We start from the raw sequence: 16,231 nt of genomic DNA, 5'->3' as shown, positions 1-16,231 counted from the left end.
CTACTGATACAAAGCCATATGCTAATCGCTGAAGTAACCCTTTAAATATAAAAAATAAAAGGATTCCTCTCTAGAGAAGTGTTTAGTCTTTTCGCTCGCAAATTCCGCCATGCGAAAAGACGACTCTGCCATGGTGCAAGTGCAGCTGGCTCATTAAGAGCCTAGGTACAACCCTGTTAGACCATGCTCCTGGCATGCCAACTATTTTTTCCGCCGTTAAACTATAGCAAAAGTGGATTCGGACATGCCCTAAGTGCCTTATGCTTTAGACCACATGCTCAGTTTGTTAAAGGACAACGAACCGGATTGGTGCTTGCAACACGGAGCTATTACAATTAATGCCCAGAGCACCCATTCAGCTAAAATGGCAGTTATGGGGGCATACATGTAAAGGGTGTCTTTTTCCCTCTTAACAGTTACAAAATGCAATTAAAATGTCTGTCCAACATGAACAGGGCCCTTACATGACAACGAGATGCGTTTAGCCACTTAGCCATTGTTTATGTAAGGGATAATCCACGGCTAGCCATGCATTAAAGGATTTTAATGCACGGCATAGAGGCAAAGAACCGCCCGACGCGAAGCGGACATTGCCTCTAGGTCGTGCATTAAAATCATTTAATGCATGGCTAGCCGTGGATTATCCTGCTTATACCATGGTTATTTGCCAAGTTAAAGCTGTAACTGATGCTTTTTAAGAGACGGATTAAAATGACGGATGTTTTCTTACGTCTCGTTAGTTCTAGCACACCGTCGCTTTAAATAATGTAGAGCCATCGAAATGTTTTTATAAGAACAAATTATCACATTTAATTCATTATTAGAGAGAGACAGAGAACTGAAAGAGAGAGAGAGAGAGAGAGAGAGAGAGAGAGAGAGAGAGAGAGAGAGAGAGAGAGAGAGAGAGAGAGAGAGAGAGATGCGTTCACGATCTCTTCTTGTCAGTCTGAATATCCCCTCGTTGCTGAAGCATAGAGAACATAACTTAATGATTATTTAATAGATTTATTAAAATTATTTATGAATGACAGGCAACACTGCAGTGACAAGGCAATCTTTATTTGAACGAATCATCATTATGTAGCCCAGTGTGAAATAAACCCCCGTCTTTAACCACATAGGCTACTAAAGACACATTAGCCTACATTTAATGCATTAAATTAAGTAATAGGCTAATAAAACATAAATAAATAAAAAAACTGTTGTAAATTTTGTTTTTGGTGATTGTTTTCGTGAAATTAGACATGGAGTTTTTCAGGTTTATTAGGCTTGGAGGTGAAATTATGTTTCACTTGCTTGTTGAGGTTCTAGATCTCAGATGTCGCAATGTCAGTATGTCATAGGGCTAATGTCAGTATGTCACGCAAAAATAAAGTTTTACAGTAACAGACACGACTGTTAATGCCTTATTTGTAGTCATAGTGACCTGATTTATTTAGTGTTTTTCCTAGAATGGGTGACGTACACATTCAGTGGTACATGCCGATCAAATACAGACGTGACCTAAATAACATGTTTAAAAAATATATTACTGACTTTAATGCGTTTTATTGACATCTAAAATACAAAAAAATTAGGCTATTTATTTAGGATTTTGTGTCACGTCAGTATAGGTGCTCGAGTCTGTCAGTGTAGGCGTCACTACCATCATAGACTGTAAAAAACGCACGTCACACGGCGACATGTTCCGCAACTCGGTGTCATGCTGGTGTCATGTCAGTGTCAGTCACGATAATGTCAGTGACATGACAATGAAGACCGCATGTGCCACTACGCGCATCATAGATATATACATTATCTGCGCATAGTGACATGTGCCATTGGCTTCTGTGTGTCACCTAATGTCTTATGTCACTTAATATTGCCATAGATATGGAACGTTATACGTATAGACATATCTGTGGTTGATACTGCAGTCTGCCACTGTCACTCTGTTTGCAAGCGTAACTTTGTTACTATGGTTACCAGTGTTTATAGTGGCGGATTAATTTCGAACTGTAATCAAACTGACTGGAACTACCTGTGCATTAAACGGTTTTATTGCACACCTTCCAGCCAATCAGAATCGAGTATTTAAACAGACCATGGTATAAATTCACCTAAACAGTGTTTTAGACGGCTAGCTGTAGTTGAACTCAACTTGTAGCTGGAAAAAAGGCAAACAGTCCAGTTTGGAAAAGCATTGTGTGTGTGAAGAGTGATCGCATTGCTCTGCTCATCGGTTCTTCGGTTCTCCGTATCGAACGTGTCCGAAAGAAAAGGTTTTCTATTGTACTGCTGATCCGAGAACCGCTGCTCTTTCAGTTACACGCGCATGCTCAGTATCAGCTGCTCGTGAGTTCATCAGTTCCCTCAGCAAAACATGACTCAGTTCAGTGAACTTTTGGTGTTACAAAACATAATTCAAGACATTAGTTTATTTCTATTCGGAGGGACTGTCACTCATGTCAGAAAGTGAGTAACTAAAGTAACTTGTGGGATCAGCGCTGATGTGACGGGAACCGTTTAGAGCGATTCAATCCGATTTGGTGAACTGGTTTGCCGGTTGAAGAAAAATGCCATTCTGTGGTCGAAGACGGGTGCAACCACTGTGGAGGTAATGTAAACTTTATTTATCCTTCCATTTGGGCACACACGGCTTGAGGAAAGATGTGCAGTAATAAAATAATCAGGCTTTACACACACAACGCTCTTCCCAACTGGAGTATTTGCCACAGGACTTCAGTGCGAGACTACAGCTAGCCGTCTAAAACAGGTGAATTTAAACAATGGCTAAGTGGCTAAACGCATCTCGTTGTCATGTAAGGGCCCTGTTCATGTTGGACAGACATTTTAATTACTTTTTGTGTCTGTTAAGAGGCACAAATACACCCTCATCAGTAGATAGATCGTGCAGTTTGTGTCATCAGTAAAAAATATGGCCAGAGACTAAAGACTACAGCCAGCAGAGGGAGCTATTTCCACATGTTTTCAACCCGCACATGGGGGATGGGAGATCACACTCACAGCTCAGCTCGCAGCTGCAGGCATTCATGTAAACTGATTGGGTGTGGAGGAAAGTGAGTGTTTCAACTTCTCAAATTAATTCTTATTAAAAGTTAAGCTTCCAAAGGCATGAACTGAAAACGTGCAAGACATGCTCTGTGAATGTATATGGCGCGAGCGCGGTCAAGTTTACCTCAGCTTTCACTGCGAGAGCTCATTCAGCTCATTCATCACGGTGTAATCTGACTCGTGCTGCGTTTGTGACACTCGCTCAGCGGCTAAATCACATTATATTGAACAGACACGTTCAGTTTTTAATTGTAGTGTCTGTTCTCTAACTGAACTGATTTTATGAAGATGAATGCGGTGGTAAAATGATCAGTGACTCAGTTGCGGTGGCTTTGGGAATGACCTCACAGGGCAGCGAAGCATTCTGGGAATTGTAGTCTTTCATCCCAATGAGACAAAAATACATTTTCTGTCGTTTCTCAGTGTAGAAAGTGTATAATTTCACATTTCTACTACATTAATGACCCAGTTTAAATACAGATTCATCTTCCCAGCGCTGAAGTAACCCTTTAAAAATTCCCCGGAGTTGTCCTTTAAAACAGGGCCCATAAACTCACAATTCTGAATTTCTTGCAATTAGGGTTATATAATTGCAAGTTTATATCTCGCAATTCTGACTATATATCAGACAATTCTGAGAAGAAAAAAATAAAAAGCTGTTGTTTTGGAGCTTGACAGCCCTCTTGCATTTTATGGGAGAGCACAATGTGTATATTCCGCAAAATGTATTTCATGTAAGAAACGTCATAGGGGGAGTTAAAGAGGCTTTAATATTTGGTGAACTATTGCCTTTAATATGAATACAGGCAGAGAGGAAAACATCAGAAAGAGATGAGGAGGAAGAGCAGAAGAAGGGAGGAATATAAGAGTGAACATACACCATCAGCCGAGTCGCTCTGTGTTTTAATGCTCATCTCTGCTGCTCAGCTGTCGTATCTACATCACGTCGATCTATCCTGAACCTCTGATCTCAGACCAGCTCTGTCCCTGATCTGATGAACTACAGCAGTGATTCTCAACTGGTTGGTTGATCAACCTCCAGTATTGGATCATGTTTCTGCTCTGATAGCAGAGGAAAACAAAATCCAAAGCTAAATCAAAATAATATGCAGCTAACCACATAATCATGCAGTTATGATAATAAATAACTGATAATAATTTAAAAAAAAATTAAAGGGAGGAGAAAACACTTACCATTTATTGTGGTGTTCATTTCAAATGTCTTTACTCTTTTTTGTATCAATTTAATGTGATTGATTAATCAAATTATTTCAAAGAGAGTGTGTGTATGTGAGATTGTGTGCGTAGGCTACACTAAACTATTTTAATTCAAATGCACCTGCCACTTGGTCAAATTATACAGATGCCAACACGGACGGGATGTGTGATGTTCTACGAAAATAATCATGCCCTATTGTGATTTGTGGGATGATTTACTGGCTGCTGAGAACACAAAACCATCAAAATTCAAGAGACCATTTGAAACCAAAATGGACAAATTTCCTATTCAGCCTGCCAAGTTAATGTCTTGGAATAGTTTATGCCTGCAGTTCATGGTGATATTAATACGTTTGTTTTTAAGGGCATTTTTGATTAGTCTTGGCACTTGATTTTTCAATATATAATCCTAAAGCCGAACCGAAACACTGAATCAGACCAGATGCAAACCTGCCTGAGATCTACATCTGGAAACCTGTAATAACGTGAGTACTATTCGCTAATAGATTCAGCCTTGAGCGGGGTGTGTGTGTGCGTTATAGACGTTCTTATGTTCTGTTTCTCATCTGATGGTGTCACCCTGAAGGTTAGCAGCACTATCATCATAATGATGTCATTTAAAATGCTGACAGCTCATTGGCTGGGTTATTGATTGGGCTTCACTGGATGTTTTAAATGGGAATTAGATTATGAATATCATTACTGTTAAAGTGCTAAAGGGGTTTGCGAGCACTTAGCCGATACACTGATGCTATAAGATCTAATTAGCTGGCAGATAAAAAAGGATACATAATATTTATAGGCTTGAACAGACAAACTCAACGTACGCGGGAAACGTGTTTATATGCCGAGGCAAACTCAACAACAAATGCTGCTGTATTTGAAACAAAATTACACACGTTTGGTCAAATTCAGGGTGACTAATAAATATGAATTAAAAGCATATAAACAAGCATGTTTTAGAAATTCTCTCTCTCTCTCTCTCTCTCTCTCTCTCTCTCTCTCTCTCTCTCTCTCTCTCTCTCTCTCTCTCTCTCTCTCTCTCTCTCTCTCTCTCTCTCTCGCATTATTGAATAATCAGCAAACCTGCATATCAGTGAGTGTGTTTTAATACGCAATAAATAGTCAACGCTTGTAAATGAAAACCAGAAAAAAAACTACAAACACCTTTCAAACACCTTTTTTTCTTACATAGTCTCTTTTTTTTTTTTTTTTTTTTACCTGATTGGACATATTTTCAAGGGGTTAGTTCATGCAAAATTTAAATTCTGTTATTAATTACTCATCCTCATGCCTTTCGATTCATGATTCGGATCGCCAATGTCACGTGATTTCAGCAGTTTGGCTACGCTGATTCATAATGCTTCGAAGCTTCAGGGAGCAGTTTTAAAATCGGCAACATCACTATACAAGTCGTTATTTAGGGGTTTTTTTTTTTTTTGCTAACAAAAACTATTTTCGTTGCTTCATAAAATGACTGTAGAGCCACTGTAGTGAGATGGGCTTTGTAACAACGTCTTTAGTGCCTTTATGGGTCTTGAGAGATGAAAATGACATTGGTGTCAATTAGAGGTGACCCCTAATAGTCGAAGATTCGATGCATTGATATGCGGGACCGGATTCGACCACCGATCTCACGGTCGATCATACCATTTTGGCAATATGAGGGTGCTCAATATGAATGGGGTGCGTCTCAATCAGCTCCCTAGTTCAGTAGTCAGGGCACTGATCAGGGAGTCAGCCCATTGACTTGTGTCCTGATCAGTGCCCTGACTCCTGAACTAGGGAGCTGATTGGGACACAGGCAGTGTTAAAAAGATGTGGCACAGCGCTGAGCGATCCCTTTAAGGACGCCTCGCCCTTTAAAATTCGAAGACACACTGACGGCGGCATTCGGCGCCTGTCCACGGCGATTAAATTTATATTAGCCTATATTTCCCTCAAATCGTGAATGTACTGATTTCACCCTGTGCTACAAGATACACTCATCGTGCAGCTCTTCTGTCAGAGGTCGATTCAAAATTGAGCTTGCGTGTATTATGTGCGCGTCTGGTGTGAGAGACGGCGATGAGCTTCAGTCCGGTGTGCGACCCCCTTTAGGCACAATCGGCTTAAGAACGTGCATATAAACGCACTCAGTGCTCATTTCCTTTCTAGGCAGGTATTTGTTTAGGTTTATTTATCAAAATGTTCTTTTATATATTTGTATGATGTTCTTTATTTCGATCACGGCTTAAACATGTTATGAGAAAACGGTTTACGCATGTTTATCCACCACATTACCTTTTATTTAAACCTAAATAAGAAAGCCATTGTCAGTTCGTCTGTCAGTTGGCTGGCAGTTTTGGTCGCTTTATTAAAAGTTGTTGCTGTGTGCAGTCGTGTGTAAAGGAAAATAAAAATAGTTTTACCCTTCTGCTGACAAGTGTCGTGCCCCTCCCAACCCATTCACACACACAGATGATTCGACTATCGGTCAACCATAGAGAGATTAGAAAATTCTTAATCGAATGTCTAAATCCTTAGTCGAGGACAGCCCTAGTGTCAATGAAGGCCTTTCTGAGCCATCGGATTTAAAAAAAAATATCTTCAACTGTGTTCCGAAGATGAACAATGGTCTTACGGGTGATAGTGAGGAATTAATGACAGAATTTAAATTTTTGGGTGAACTAACCCTTTAACGTTATCAGTATAAACATCAGCATGTCATTGTGCTTGACACCTCACTAATAATAATTTACTGAGAATTTAATGACAAATTTTCACTAATAAGTACATTTTCAGTAGCGTGACAGAAATGCAGTACAGTTTTTAAAGTTGGTGTCGCTTTTCCAGTAATATATAACTTTTTTCAATGGAACGCACATATTATTGCAATCTGAAGCAATAATGAAACTCTCTGTCTCTCGTCGCATTGAGATTCATTTTAATGAATCAGTTACTTTGGTAATAGTTTCCCTCAGAAGTCCCTTCAAAGCATTTTATGATTTTTTTTTTTTTTTTAGTTAAATAAATATTTAATGAAATAAACATGCTGTTCATTTCTAATTTCTATTCAGTTATGTAAATGAGGGTGTTTGTTTGTTTTATTACTATTTACTGTCATTTCAAGTGTTAGCTCATTTGCAAGTTTGTTGCTGTCTGCCTAATTGAGTTTACGCGTGCCTGATAAATGCGCCTTTGAATTTTTTGATTATTTAATTATATATAGTTTGAAAATGCATTATATTTAAAAATACATTTCAGAGATGGACTTAAGTATGAGTTTTAGTCCATCTCGGGTTTGAGATATAATGACTAGAACAAAAAAAATTAATAAAATATTAAAAACTATATAAACTAAAATTGACTAAACATTGATTGATGGCATCTTTTGCACTCATCATAATCCAATAAAATGCTTTGATGAGCACCAGAAGAAGAGCATTGTAACACACGTGAACTGAAATGAGGGTAAACACTAAGAGAAAACATGAGCCCACCACAGCACCATCTCCGCCACATACATAACATTTCCTCCAATAACATATAATCTTACCAAACACAATGTTTTTGATTTTTTTAATATCACTGTAACACAAAGCCAGTCAAAATGTATGATGGTTTACTTGAGAAAATGTTAAACATGTTGCGAGGGAACCGACATAAAGAAGCTATACGGGGTGAAAGAAACACGTCTTTACCTTTCTGTTCCACCTCTATTTTTAAGCATGGAGGAGAAAAAAAACAGAGACAAAGAGAGAATATCAGAGCAATACAAAAATTCTAACATTATCTTCATTTTCCAGAAAAACCTGGGGACAAAAGAAACAATAAGCATGATGTGTTCTCGGGTGCAAACTGTGTGATTTTTGCCTGTCCCTTATGATTGCTGCTTGTCAAATTGTGTGACATGACTGTCAGACTCTATGATACACATCTTAGTCACAATCAACAGTGTCAAACTTGGGCAAGATTCCCAAAACTTCTCTCAGATTTGTCTCAAAATGTGTATAGTGTGCACCCGACTAAACACAAGAAATAAAACATTTGCGTAGCAGCATACCATCCAGCCGAGTCCTGTGGAGAAACAAGAACATTAATAGTGTGTGTGTGTGTGTGTGTGTGTGTGTGTGTGTGTGTGTGTGTGTGTGTGTGTGTGTGTGTGTGTGTGTGTGTGTGTGTGTGTGTGTGTGTGTGTGTAAGGAGTAAATGAATGAGACAGTGAGTTATAAAAGAGAATTTAGCAATGACAGGCATTAAATCAAACAGTGAGACACACACACTGATCACATCATTCATCACAGAAATCTGTTTATGAAACATATTTTGTTAATGTGTGTGGGGGGTTTACTTAACTAAAGTTCAGGGGAGAGCGATAACTTAGAAGTAAGAGAAATCTCACAAAACCTCGTTTTCCATTTCAAATAAATGCTGTTCTTTTGAACTTTCTATTCATCAACGATTCCTGAAACCTGATCAGTTTCCATGAAATGAAGCAGCACAACTGTTTTCAACATTAATAATGAAGAAATAATTAAAAAGATGTTTCTTGAGAAGCAAATCAGTACAGAATGATTTCTGAAGGAGCATGTGACACTAAAGACTGATAATGCTGCTTTGCATCACAGAAAAATATACATGTGACAATATATTGAAATATAAAACAGTTATTTTAATTGGTTATTTATACAAAATGCTGTTAATATATATGTAACAATATTTTACTAAATACTGTTTTTTAATCATATTAATTGTAAATATTGTGGTGTGCAAAAGAGGCTCATCAAAAACAATATTTGACAGTGACAAACTCTGATAAACACACACACACACACACACACACACACACACACACACACACACACACACACACACACACACACACACACACACACACACACACACACACACACACACACACACACACACACACGCGCGCGCACATGTCGTGTTTCCATGTTTAATGGGGACTTTCCATAGGCGTAATGCATTTCATACCGTACAAACTGTACATCCTATCCCCCTACACTGCCCCTGCCCCTAAACCTACCCATCACAGGAAACATTCTGCATTTTTACTTTTTTTTACTCAATGTTTTTTTTTATTCTGTATGATTTATAAGCATTTTGAAGTACGGGGACATGGCCAATGTCCTCATAATTCCCCCTCTCCTTGTAATATCTATGTCATACCCATGTCATTATACACATTTGAGTCCTCATATTTTACACGCACGCACGCACGCACGCACGCACGCACGCACGCACGCACGCACGCACGCACGCACGCACGCACGCACGCACGCACGCACGCACGCACACACACACGCACACACACACACACACACACACACACACACACACACACACACACACACACACACAGGATACATGTGTGTTTATGTGTAAGTATGCATGATCTGTCCTATAATCTTTTATTTTGATAAAACAGGATTAAGCAGATTACCATCCCAACAGTCAAAAAAAAAAAAAAAAAAAAAAAACAGAGCTAGAGAGAACTCTTGTATAAAACCTAGTGTCCAATGTTTTCCACATTAGCCACCTTTTAAGGAAGCATCCTACACTCCAAACAAAAGGTTCAATGGGTTTCCATGAGAACCCTAGCATTCTTGACTCAATTTTAATGGAAATTATTGCATAATAGTTCGATGTTAATGGGTTATTTTTTTTTTTCTGTTTAATTAATAAAATGAAATGAAATAAAACCAAATGAATGAATTAAGACTAAATCCATGACATTATCCCATGATGGAACCCCTAAAACAGGGGTATCAAACTCAGTCCTGGAGTAAGAGCTTGATCAGCTGATCCAGGTGTTTAACTGGGGTTGGAGCTGAACTCGGTGGGACAGTGGCCTTCCAGGAGCAGGACTGGACACCCATAGGGTTGGATATATGAATATAGATTCTATACGAGTCCTGCAGATTTCAGCTTCAATCCTAATTAAATGCCCCTGAGGCCTGTTCCATAAAACCAAAAGCCAGGCTTATTTACCTTAGTCTGACTCATTGTCAGTTGATTTAGTTCCATAAAGCAAATTTCTCTTATTGCTCTGCCATTTCGGTAAATTATGCTGAGAAACTAACCGGGTCCGTGGCAGGTTAACTGTCAAGCTAAGCTGGAGTTCATCTAACATTGACCGACAGGAACGCGGGATCTAGCTTCTGTTTCTGTTTCATTCATAAATGTGCTCATGTTGGCAAGAGGCGATGTGGGCGGAGCTTGTTGACACAAGGTGTCAGAAAACCCCTAAAACTGAAAGGTCACCATAGCGAGGACCAGCAGGTTGCCATGGACACCACTCTGCTGCCATGGATACCAGCTGAGTTTCACTGTTCAAGAGAAATCATGCAATTATGAGACAAGGTCATTTCTATACCACACACATACACACATACACACAATCATCTCAAACCAGGGGGTAGCAAAGCGATTAGAGCTTCAAAAACTGGATGAAGGAGATTATTTTTAGAGGTGTGACTGAAAAAGGTATAGTAGTATTTATTTATTTATTTTTTAAATCACACTACACAAAATCATCCTGAAAAGTATGATGAGGCCACACCCACAAGCTGTGATGTCATACATAAGCTTTAGCATGAAGAGAAGTTCACTTTAGCTAAGTTTTAAAAAGTGTACTTGTGATGACATCTGAAAGTAATATTTTTGTAAATGTTAATGTAGTGTAAATTCATAATTATACAGTTGTTCCTGCAGTTCTGTATATACCTGCAGTATATATATAGAGCCAGTGAACTGCAGGAGCAACAATATACTATATGTACAGTAGTAAAAAAAAAATTGAAAAGCATTTATGGTAAACTAAAAGACAATATTGAAATATGTTTATAATTACACATTTATAATGATATCATATTGTTATAATATATAAAATATTATAGAAATATAATCAAGTATTTGACGTGCTTTAGCATGTTAGTCAACAAATGATAATAACAAATGATTATTAAAACAATGATTTCAAATGTGCTTTAACTTTAAATTTGAAATTATTACAAGTTGCACTTTATAAATTGTATTTAAGTGTGTTAAGAAACAGTTGTAAAATGCTATCTTTAAGTACACTTCAATGGCCTTTTATTTCGTTAATTATATTCATTATTTTACAAAGCCTACATACTTTTAAAAGTGCACATTCAATTTGATTAAGTGCACTACTTTTGACAAGGGATGAGACTGACTGTGAAGTTATTTCAGGGAATACTATTTTATTTAGCACATTCCGGGCTGAAATATTCTTGGCTCATGAGCGACGCACCTACTGTCATCCTGTCCCACCACCTGTCATATAGACACTTTTTATCATCCAATCAATTTTAGATGGATAAAAATCAAGATCCATTTTATAATTTATGTTTGAATATGCTGCTTCACACTGAAATATATCATATTATGAAAGTAAAATGTGAATGGCATTTGACACAGATCTTAAGTTAAAACAGCTGATTAGAAATGAGCTTTGTCTCCTGATTTCAGCAAAATGCCTCATTAAGAGCAAGAAAATAGATGTTTCAAGAGCCATTTTCTAGTTGACAGAAAAAGTCCAAACTAGCAACAGCCTTAAACTTGGATTAAACCGTTTGCTATTTGACCTCTAAGGTGGCGGGGTAATGTTATTGTGGCCTGTCTTTATGCACTGAATTATGAATGAACCAAAATGTGCGTGTAGCTGATAAGGGTAAACATATTAGAGCATGTCAGCACAGATGATTTAGCGACTACAGGCTATAGGTGTTTCACTGGCTGAGCTGAGCTGACACACACACACACACACACACACACACACACACACACACACACACACACACACACACACACACACACACACACACACACACACACACACACACACACACACACACACACACACACACACACACGTCAGAGTGAATCCAGCACATTTCCTCAAGTGTCCAGGTGTCTTCCATCGCTACGGGCAACTACATCACTTGAACCATGTCAATGCATCAATCACCGAGGCAACCGTGTTACAACTAGCATGTCAATACATGACAATCTTTCCTGACTCACAGAGAGAGAGAGAGAGAGAGAGAGAGAGAGAGAGAGAGAGAGAGAGAGAGAGAGAGAGAGAGAGAGAGAGAGAGAGAGAGAGAGAGAGAGAGAGAGAGAGAGAGAGAGAGAGAGAGAGAGAGAGAGAGAGAGAGAGAGAGAGAGAGAGAGAGAGAGAGAGAGATGTCAACAACAGAAAATCAAATCAAAGAAATAAGTCATTATACTTACAATAGTTTATAATTATGAATTATACCTTGTTTAATGTATATAAAGCCTATTTATTTATTTAACATTATTATTTGCATGCAGACATTATCCTTATGACAATTAAGCTTCTTTTTCTTTTTTTAAGCTTCTCTTCTTCCAAAAAAGTAAACATAATAATATTATTAATAATATAATAATAAGGCAGTTTTTTTTATTAACTTCTAATGCAAAAAGATTCTAATATTCGTTTCTCCAAATTCGTTGTTGAAATATAATCATTTATACACAGCTGTCAAATCATGACAGATTTATTTAAACATACATTAAATAACAAGTTATGCAGAATATAATGAATATATCAAAAATTAAGGTGTTTTAACATCTAACATCTAAAAAAAAAAAATGTTGGCCAAACTGAATCTATGTGAATTAAATCGTATCAATTCACAGAAATTCAATTTGGCCAACTAATTTTTTTTTTTAGATGTGATCAGTCACTAGAAAAATTTCAATTGGGGAAAATTTTCAAATTCAATTTTATTTATTTTTTATTTTATTTTTTACAGTGTATTGCGTATATTTAGTGAAAGAGTTCGTTTCTCTAGTGAACTAACAGTTGTGGACATTGAATAACTTCTGAGGTAAATGTGATGCTACATTGCAAGCTGTATTATCATTCCGCGGTTGAAACATCGAATGAGCAATTACACGACAGATTTCAGTAATTTGTAATGTATCCTCAACATACCTTGAGAGATATTCATTCATGCTTATTCTTTAGGAAGAGGTGATCGCGTTCACTCGTGTGGCATGCCACCGTTTGAACTGAGAAGCCTGATCAGTCACGCCAGCGTCCAAATGGCTTGTTTCGTATGTTTCGCACTTAAAACAAGCCGACTGTTAACTGTTAAAGATTGCATTCGGAACCTTCGGTACACACGTGCACCGAACCGAAAGCCCTGTACCGAAACGGTATTTGTAGCCTACCATTACACCCCTAATAACTATTATTACTATCATTTGCATTAAGCCATTATCGGCATGACAATTAAACTCATTTATCATCAAATAAAAAATATCATTGGAAATGTAATGTCATTACTTTGTACTGAAACTGAGAAGAAAAAAAATCTATACATTTAAAGGGATAGTTCACCCAAAATGTACAATTCTGTTATAATTTTCTCCAAACGTGTATGAATTTCTTTGTTCTGCTGAACAAAAAATAACGGCCAATCAATTCTTCAAACAATATTCGCCCCGGTGTGTACAGGCCTTTAGAGTGTTAAAAGGAAAATGATGCAACAGAATTAGATGTGTAAGGCTGTGAAAGAAATGGTGATGTAATCCAGTTCAGTTCAGTTATCATATAGTGTCCATGCGGGCAGTAATATAGTTGAATATTTAGCGTCCCCAACTAAGCAAGGCAAAAGCCAAAGGCGAAAGTGGCAAGGAACCAAAACTTCCTCAGGTGACAGAATGGAGAAACCAGGCTCAGTCAGGGGCCTTAAAAAAAAATTAACCATGTATGATTATGATTCAGACAGCATTCATTTTAGAAGTAAGATTAGATTAGATTAGTGATCAGTCAATGGTTTTGCGTTATCTCCCAAAAGTTTTTCTTTCGCTCACAAAACCTCTCTGTTCTTTGCGAGTGAGAGCAAAGAATTTGCAAGAGCACGCAATATATATATATATTTTCCTCCCATCTCATTTTTTTCTTCACCCGTTAAATGTCCTTTTGCAGGCTCAGTACCATTGACTTCCATAGTATGGGGGAAAAATATTATGGAAGTCAACAGGACGATTCAAAATCTTCTTTTTATGTTCAGCAGAAGAAAGAAATTCATCCATTTTGGAAACACTGAACTGAGTAAATTAATTTTCAATTTTGGGTGAACTAATTGTAAAGTATTTATACATGTACAGCCTCTATTTACAGTATGATGATTTACAATAAATAAAAAGCATTTTAATTGTAATACATCTAAGGACACTCATCACTGAGAGAAAAAAACTCATAAGCAAATCATTTGAACACAGTATGTTATTTAAGGGTCTTTTCATGCTTCTGTTTCTGAATTTTCCTTCCTGAACTCAATGGAAAAAGCATGATGCTAGCGACACCAAGGTCGAGCTTTGTTTCCACAAACACACACCGAAAATGTACCTTGAACTGTATACACTGCTTCAGATAAAGCGTAAACCTAATACAAAATGTCATTTCTTTTGTGCTGAAATGTGACCCAGACATTTGGTGAGATGCACCCATCTCAGACACAGGAGACCCTGACAGCACTTAAAAATCTAAGAAAAATGAATGGATGTGGTGATGGTGGTGATTGTGTTTGATTGCTGTAGTGCGTCTGAAGGGTTTGTGAGTGTGTGTGTTAAAGGGAAATTAAGTGCTTTGGGACTGTGATTTCCACCGAACCGCAGGATCAACAATTAATGCTTGACACCAGCTCTTTGCAAAGTCAAACACACAAACGCGGACTATGGAAAACGACTACAATGAGAAATGCAAATGCTAATATTGTTGCATCCATTGGCAGGAACCGTTTGCAATTCAATGAAAGTACATTATGGTTGATGTTTATATTTAATGCAATTAGTTGAAGTTGTTTTTGACTGCACTGCTCTAAAATATACTGCTGAAGTTTTTACGGTAAAACAAATGTATTTATTTGTTTTATTTTACACATTTGCAATGAAGTTGCAATTTAGTGCATTTAATACATTTACTTTAAATGAGTTATTTATATAACTTTAACTGCAGTTAAAATTACTATCATATAAAATTTATTTGCTTTCTGTGCTTTAGTATGACATTAAAACAAGTGTACTTCGTTAAAGGTATCAACTGGAACTCATTTAAATCATTTTAATAACACAGACACACTGGATCACTAAAAATCAAAATATATCTGTTTATAGTCAATATAAATCTTGGGCTGATTATAGATTGGTGACCTAACAAACAATTCACACGGAGACATTGAATGACTGTCTGGCCGTCTTGGTATCTAGCTGGTGTCTGAACTGAAGAGACAGTCCAGCTGTCACGAAACGAAACATAACCGGTCAACCTCACTCTTCACACTTGATCAAAACCACACAGAAACACCAGTCAGATGTATAAAATCCCCTCTCACACACACACACACACTGGCAGAACATGTTCAACAGCAGGTGTGAGCTAGAGGCGCTGATGCGTGAATAATCTCTCTGAATTAAAATTGAAAACGGTCTGCTAATAACTAAAACTAACTAGATTAACAAGGTTAAAAGTGTTACTATGCTACAGCAGTGATTTGACAAACACTTTACCCTGCCTCTCCACGAAAGGGAACAAAAATGCGTTCTTTCTACTTTTCCTACAAATGATCAGTTCTCAATGTCAACCATCAACCCCAGGAGATCAAACTAAATATAGTCATTCATTTTGTTATGAGGTCTGCAGTTGTTGCTGTTAAAGGGACATGTCTAGATTGATTTGATGAGATATGATTATTATAATGATACAATATATTATATATACAGTCTTGTTCAAAATAATAGCAGTACAATGTGACTAACCAGAATAATCAAGGTTTTTCATATATTTTTTATTGCTACGTGGCAAACAAGTTACCAGTAGGTTCAGTAGATTCTCAGAAAACAAATGAGACCCAGCAATCATGATATGCACGCTCTTAAGGCTGTGCAATTGGGC

The 16,231-nt window shown here is 37.5% G+C and overlaps 1 protein-coding gene across 32 annotated transcripts in view; it reads right to left on the bottom strand.

Annotated features, from left to right (window-relative positions):
• Positions 1 to 16,231, bottom strand: part of LOC137049274 (adhesion G protein-coupled receptor L3-like) — a 425,717-nt gene that overhangs the window by 168,719 nt on the left and 240,767 nt on the right. For 26 of the 32 annotated variants that reach the window (XM_067427809.1, XM_067428692.1, XM_067428735.1 and 23 more), the window contains one exon: positions 7,956 to 7,970. The exons of the other annotated variants lie outside the window; for them this stretch is intronic. In XM_067427809.1, the coding sequence (XP_067283910.1) occupies positions 7,956 to 7,970 (15 nt within the window). The remainder of the gene's footprint in view (positions 1 to 7,955; positions 7,971 to 16,231) is intronic. 32 annotated transcript variants of the gene reach the window in all.

This window comes from Pseudorasbora parva, chromosome 1 (genome assembly GCF_024679245.1).
Source record: "Pseudorasbora parva isolate DD20220531a chromosome 1, ASM2467924v1, whole genome shotgun sequence".
Lineage (NCBI taxonomy): Eukaryota > Metazoa > Chordata > Actinopteri > Cypriniformes > Gobionidae > Pseudorasbora > Pseudorasbora parva.
The sequence above is the reverse complement of the archived record's forward strand: the minus strand, read 5'-3'. Positions and strand labels throughout refer to the sequence as shown.